The 7059-nt window shown below is 38.1% G+C and overlaps 1 protein-coding gene and 1 non-coding gene across 2 annotated transcripts; one reads left to right on the top strand and one right to left on the bottom strand.

The window, feature by feature from the left end:
• Positions 1 to 1906: 1906 nt before the first annotated feature.
• Positions 1907 to 2013, bottom strand: LOC119369988 (small nucleolar RNA R71). The gene has a single exon (XR_005177531.2). It is a non-coding gene; the product is annotated as a small nucleolar RNA R71 (small nucleolar RNA).
• On the top strand, positions 1925 to 6695 carry LOC149494556 (uncharacterized). Its single transcript, XM_089724028.1, has 9 exons — positions 1925 to 2675; positions 2718 to 3304; positions 3548 to 3659; positions 3782 to 3982; positions 4139 to 4237; positions 4481 to 4812; positions 5071 to 5285; positions 5547 to 5818; positions 6622 to 6695. The coding sequence occupies exons 1-9, from the start codon at positions 1925 to 1927 to the stop codon at positions 6693 to 6695; spliced, it is 2643 nt and encodes an 880-aa protein (XP_089580154.1).
• Positions 6696 to 7059: the final 364 nt, after the last annotated feature.

Consider the following 7059-nt stretch of genomic DNA (forward strand, 5'->3'; position numbering starts at 1 on the left):
GCCTGGCACGCCTAGACCTTGCAATTCAGCACGCCCGTGCCAAGCAAGGGATCCTGAATTGAGTCAAAAGTTGCCAACTAATTCCTACCTTTTTCACAGCTCACTTTGGATACTTTCTTCACATGCCAGTCAAGCTTCAAACATATGCACATGGAAAGCCATAATTGAGAGAAATTTATGGCTTGATTTAGAGCTTTTCCACCTAACAAAGTTGAACTTTATTCATTAAAACATGTGGATTGCTCCCCCAAGAAGTCTATATAAAGAAGAAAAGAGAACACTCCATTGGATACTACTCCATATCTCTTCTCCCATCTCTCATATCTTATAGCTTTGTATATAGTTTTATTTTCTTTAGAAGTTAAATATTCAAGAGTTGTGCAAAGGTTCAAGGAAGCCATCCAAGCCAATTGTTACTAGTTCTTATTTCTAAACTCTTAATCTTGTTTATTTCTTTCATTATTCTTATTGATTATGAAATACTTATCAAGCATTATTGAGTTTTATTTAAGTGCCATGTCTAACTAAACTCTTATCCTAAGGGTTTGATGTAGCTTAATCTCTTTTCCAATTTATGCAATTAGATTTATTTTTCCTTATTCAAGTTATGATTTATTGATAAACTTAATGCTTCCAGGCAGAGGTTTCCCCTGCATTGATTTATTTCAATTATCACTATCGGAAGAAGGATCTTTGATATGAAAAGGTTAATAAAACACATGAGAATAATAACTTGATGCGGAAGCTATATGATTTGACTCATGGGGGGTTTTCATGATTTATCAACGTTAAATTATGAATTCATAAACAACTACATAACTTAATGATTTAATTCATATTTGATTGTGCTATTGGAAGATAGGTAATTAAATGGAATTAAAATAGCTAGCAATACATCGGAAGAGCTTGTTAGTAAACTCAGAGTTGTTTCCCCTACTTGAATAATTAAATTGATTAATGAACTAATGAAATAAATTGTATAGGATTAATTGAAATCAAAACCCCTAGTAGTTTCAATTCCTTAATTTCTTTAATTCAAATTTTGCTTACTTGATTTTTGCTTATTTATTCAATATACATTGTGAATCAAATCTCTCATTTATAGTCTAAATAATAATGAGATAACACAATTTTGGTACTTGGAATACAATCCTCGTGGGAACGATACTTTACTCATCATATATTACTTATGGCGATTCGTACACTTGCGAAATAAGCTGTCAAGTTTTTGGCGCCGTTGCCGGGGATTGGCAATACCAATATCAATACAAATTATCTTGTTATTAATTTAGACATTTATTTGTTTTTATTCATTTAATTTTTCTGGAGAATACCTCAGGTTTTTATGCAAAGAAGATCAGGAAGAACTGAAGGCCCTGATCTTGGATCCAAAAGTTGAGAAAACCTATCGTAGAAACAACGCAGCTAGGAGAGCACGAGAAATCAGACAAGAACAGCAAGTAAACATGGACGAAATCAATCCCCAACCTCAGAACATACCTCTTGCTGTAAATCCTCAGATCAGACATCAACCAAACGTCCGCACATTGCGGGATTATACCACACCTTCTCTTAATGGAGCTACCTCAAGTATCACTAGACCAAGAGTGGAAGCGAATAACTTTGAAATTAAACCAGCAATTATTCAGATGCTTTCCACTTTGATTCAATATGGAGGTCTCCCAGCGAAGATCCCAAAGCTCACATCACAAATTTCCTGGAGATTTGTGATACTTTTAAACAAAATGGTGTTTCTGAAGATGCCATTAAATTAAGACTCTTTCCTTTTACTCTTAGGGATAAAACATGTTCTTGGTTGCAATCATGTCCCACTGGAAGTTTTACAACTTGGGAAGAGTTAGCCCAGAAATTTTTAGCTAAATTCTTTCCATCTTCTAAAACAACAAAATTGAGAAATGAGATCATGGCCTTCATTCATCATGATCAAGAAAGCTTATATGAAGCATGGGAAAGATTTAAAGATTTATTGAGAAAATTTCCTCATCATAGTTTGCCTAAATGGTTACAAGTCCAAACTTTCTATAATGCTTTTTCACCTAACATTAAGATTGCTCATGATGCAGCTGCAGGAGGATCTTTCGAAAGAAAGGAAATCGATGAGGCATATGATTTGATAGAAGAAATGGCAACCAACAGCCATTATCAAAGCAGTTCTGAAAGGAGAAAAACTGCAGGGATCAATGAAATCGATGCCATCAGTGCACTCAATGCAAAGGTAGACAATATGGTAAGAAAACTAGACTTACTAACCACTAAATCTGTGAACTCCATCATGCAAACTTGTGATAGATGCAACGAACCACATGGAATTGGAGAATGCATGCTAGATTCTGCAAATCCACAGACTTTAGAGCAAGTGAACTACATGATGAACCAAGGGAGGAGGAATTACCCATACTCGAATCCTTACGACAACAATTTGAGAAATCATCCTAATCTTTCATATGGTAATTCTAATAATACCTTGAATGCAACACCAGGTTTCTTGCCTCCGGAAAAAAAGTCTCATGATGACCTCCTCACTGCTCTTTCAAAATCACACATGGATTTTATGAATGAGACAAGAGAACACAATAAAATCCAACAAGCTGCGATAAGAAATCTGGAGATCCAAATGGGACAGTTTGCGAATATGATGGCAGCTCGACCTCAAGGTACGTTACCTAGTAACACTGAGAAAAATCCTAAAGAACAAGTACAAGCCATCACCTTGGGAAGTGGCAGACAGTTGGAGGATAAGCCCAGAAAGGAGAAAGAGAAGGAAGAAGAGAGAAAGGCACCTATCATTGATCTAGTGGAAAAGGAAGAAGTGAAACCTTATGTTCCACCCGTCCCATTTCCACAAAGGTTAAAAAAGACACAGGATGATAAGAGCTTCATGAAATTTCTTGACGTCTTCAAGAAGCTTCAAATAAACATTCCTTTTGCTGAAGCTCTTACTCAGATGCCCAGCTATGCAAAGTTCTTGAAGGAAATCTTGAGCAAGAAAAGAAAGATTGATGATCAGGGAATGGCGAAACTGATAGAGGAATGCAGTGCAATTATTCAAAATAAATTGCCTCCTAAACTTAAGGATCTAGGGAGTTTTTCTATTCCTTGTAATATTGGCAATTTGAATTTTGAAAAGGCTTTAGCCGATTTAGGAGCTAGCATAAATCTTATGTCTTATGAAGTTTTTAAAATGCTAGGTATGGGAGAACTTAAGCCAACTAGAATGTCTCTACAATTGGCCGATCGATCAATCAAATACCCCAAGGGAATTGTAGAAGACGTACTTGTCAAGGTAGGAAAATTTATTTTTCCTGTTGATTTTGTTATCCTTGACATTGATGAAGGAAGAGAAGGATCTTTGATCCTTGGAAGACCTTTTCTTGCAACTGCAAGAGCACTAATAGATGTCCATGATGGAAAACTAACTTTAAGAGTAGGTCAAGAAGAAGTTGTTTTTGATGTTTTAAAATCGTGTAAATTTCCTATGGACTGTGATGATTGTTTTAGGATTGATGTAATTGATAAATGTGTAAAGAACACTCTATATAGCATTGATAATAATGACAATAACTCAGAAGAAAAAGAAAGCACACCACCAAAACAAGAGCTGAAGCAGCTCCCTCCTCATTTGAAGCATGCATTTTTAGGTGAGAACAACTCTTTTCTTGTTATTATTTCTTCTCACCTAACATGTGATCAAGAAGAAAAGTTACTGCAGGTTCTGCAGAAACATAGAAAAGCTTTAGGATGGTCAATTTCTGACTTGCAGGGGATAAGTCCAAGATATGTATGCACAAGATCCTGATGGAAGACGACTGCAAACCTTCCATTGAACATCAACGAAGATTGAATCCCAACATGAAGGAAGTAGTCAAGGCTGAAATCATTAAACTCTTGGACGCCGGCATCATCTACCCAATTTCTAATAGTAGTTGGGTAAGCCCTGTCCAAGTAGTTCCAAAGAAGGGAGGTATGACAGTCGTGACTAACGAAAATAATGAATTAATTCCTACAAGAACTATCACAGGTTGGCGTGTATGCATTGATTATAGAAAATTGAACAAAGCAACACGCAAGGATCATTTCCCCTTCTCCTTTATTGACCAAATGCTTGAGAGGCTTGCAGGTTATCCATACTATTGCTTTCTAGATGGATACTCAGGGTATTTTCAGATACCTATTGCTTTGGAGGACCCAGAGAAAACCACTTTCACTTGTCCTTACGGTACCTTTGCATATAGGAGAATGCCCTTTGGTTTATGCAATGCTCCTGCAACTTTTCAAAGATGCGTGATGTCCATTTTTTCTGACATGGTTGAAAAATTCATAGAAATTTTTATGGATGATTTTTCTGTGTTTGGTTCTTCTTTTGAATCATGCCTCTTTAACCTCTCACTAGTAATGCAAAGATGTGAAGACACTAACCTTGTTTTGAACTGGGAAAAATGCCATTTTATGGTTAGTGAAGGAATTGTTTTGGGCCACAAAATCTCACAAAAGGGGATTGAAGTGGACAAGGCCAAGGTGGAAGTGATTGAAAAGCTACCTCCTCCAAACTCAGTAAGGGGAGTGAGAAGCTTCCTTGGCCATGCTGTTTTTTATAGGAGATTCATCAAGGATTTCTCCAAAATCACTAAACGTCTTTGTAATTTGCTTGTTAAGGATGTTCCTTTTAATTTTAACGAAGAGTGTTTAATTGCATTTAACAGATTGAAAAAGGAGTTGACATCGGCACCGATAATTTCTACACCAGATTGGAGTCATCCCTTTGAACTTATGTGTGATGCAAGTGATCATGCCGTAGGAGCTGTTCTCGGGCAAAGAAAAGAAAAGAAATTGCATGTTATTTATTATGCCAGCCGCACACTAAATGACACACAATTAAACTATGCCACTACTGAGAAAGAACTCCTGGCTATTGTTTTTGCTTTTGATAAATTTAGAGCCTATTTAATTGGAGCTAAAAAAATAGTTTACACTGATCACTCTGCTATTAAATATCTGTTAGAGAAGAAAGATGCCAAGCCGAGACTAATCTGTTGGATTCTTCTATTGCAGGAATTTGATTTAGAAATTCGTGACAAGAAGGGAACTGAGAATCTGGTAGCAGATCATTTATCTAGGCTTGAGTTGGGGGAAGAAGAACAAGAAGAACTACAGATCAATGAAGAATTCCCCCATGAACATCTTTTTGTTTTGACTGAGGCTCAAGCTCCTTGGTATGCTGACATCGTCAATTACCTGGCTTGCAAAATCCTTCCCCCCAATTTATCGTATCAACAAAAGAAAAAATTCTTTCATGATCTTAAATATTAGTATTGGGAGGAACCGTTTTTGTTCAAGTATTGTAGTGACCAGCTCTTCCGATGATGCATACTAGAAGAAGAAATAGAAAGTGTTCTTCGTTTCTGTCACTCAATGGAGTGTGGAGGACACTTTGGAGCAAACAAGACGGCAGCATGTATCTTGGAAAGTGGTTTGTATTGGCCTAATTTATTTAAGGATGCTTTTAACTTTGTTCGTCTTTGTGACAGATGTCAGAGGTTAGGCAACATCTCAAAGCGACATGAGATGCCCTTGAACAATATCCTTGAAGTGGAGATCTTTGATGTTTGGGGTTTAGATTTCATGGGACCTTTTCCCTCATCTTACTTCAACCAATACATTCTGGTAGCAGTGGATTATGTTTCAAAGTGGGCTGAAGCTGTTACCCTTCTAAACAATGACGCTAAAAGTGTGATAAACGTTATCAAGAAATACATTTTCACACGTCATGGCACCCCTAGAGCGATAATCACTGACGAAGGTAAGCATTTTTGCAATAAATACTTAGATTCCCCCCTTTGAAAATATGGGATTACTCATCGTGTAGGAACCCCATATCATCCTCAAATAAGCGGACAAGTGGAAGTTACCAATAGAGAAATAAAAAAGATTCTGGAGACTACCATTGGACAATCTAGAAAAGACTAGTCCAAGAAACTTGATGATGCTCTATGGGCTTATAGAACTGCATTCAAAACGCCAATTGGTATGTCTCCATATCGCATGGTCTATGGTAAGGCTTGTCACCTTCTTGTTGAATTAGAACATAAAGCATTTTGGGCCATCTAATTTTTAAATTTCAACACTAAGGAAAGTGGTCAAAAACGGCTTCTTCAGCTAAATATGATGGATGAAATGCGCCTCCATGATTATGAAAATGCCAAAATATATAAGGACCGAACCAAACAATGGCATGATAAGCACATCATTTTGAGGAATCTAAAGGTAGGACAACAAGTGTTGCTATATAGCTCCAGACTCCGTCTTTTTCCTGGTAAGTTACGCTCTAGATGGTCTGGCCCATTTACGATCAATGAGATCTTTCCACATGGGGCTGTCGAAATAGTGGATGGTGACCGGAGTTTCAAAGTTAATGCTCAACGCTTAAAAGTTTATCAAAACAACAACTTTGATCCAGTTAAAAATACCATCCATCTTATTTAACCCAAACCAGGTTAAGTACGTGGAGCTTAACGACGTTAAATAAAAGCACTTATGGGAGACAACCCATTTTCACTTCAATTTTATTGTTTGTTTGTTTGTTTGTTTTATTTAATTTTTCAGGAATAACAAGAAGCTCAAAAGACAGCACGGCCGTGCTTCAAGGAGAAATTTGGAAGTTGAGAGCCAGAGGATAGCACGCCCCAGGCGTGCTCATTAGCACACCCGTGCCATCACTACCTCAAAGGGACAAACGCGCGCACGCCCTAGCCGTGCCAATCCGCATGCCCGAGCGAGGTAAGTGATATTTTTACCCTGTAGGAAAGACATGCGCATGCCCTGGACATGCCATCCAGCACACCCGTGCCCAATATCACCTGAACTTCCAGAGGCGCGCATGCCCCGACCGTGTCAATCCGCACGCCCGTGCCAGGTAAGTCATATTTTTCCTGCAGGAAAGATGCGCACGCCCTGGACCGTGCCATCTAGTACGCCCGTGCCTGCTATCACCTGGACTTCCAGAGGCGTGCACGCCCTGACCGTGCGGATACGCACGGCCGT

This window comes from Jatropha curcas, chromosome 7 (assembly GCF_041381405.1).
Source record: "Jatropha curcas cultivar XTBG-Jc1 chromosome 7, XTBG_Jcur_1.0, whole genome shotgun sequence".
Lineage (NCBI taxonomy): Eukaryota > Viridiplantae > Streptophyta > Magnoliopsida > Malpighiales > Euphorbiaceae > Jatropha > Jatropha curcas.

What these genes read in the sequence shown, in the direction of transcription:
- LOC149494556 (XM_089724028.1), top strand. Translation starts at nt 1,925, where the DNA reads ATGGCCTTCATTCATCATGATCAAGAAAGCTTATATGAAGCATGGGAA. An exon ending in GATGGCAGCTCGACCTCAAG is followed by an intron (nt 2,676 to 2,717) that starts GTACGTTACCTA and finishes CTAAAGAACAAG; the next exon opens with TACAAGCCATCACCTTGGGA. An exon ending in TTTGAAGCATGCATTTTTAG is followed by an intron (nt 3,660 to 3,781) that starts GTGAGAACAACT and finishes TCTGACTTGCAG; the next exon opens with GGGATAAGTCCAAGATATGT.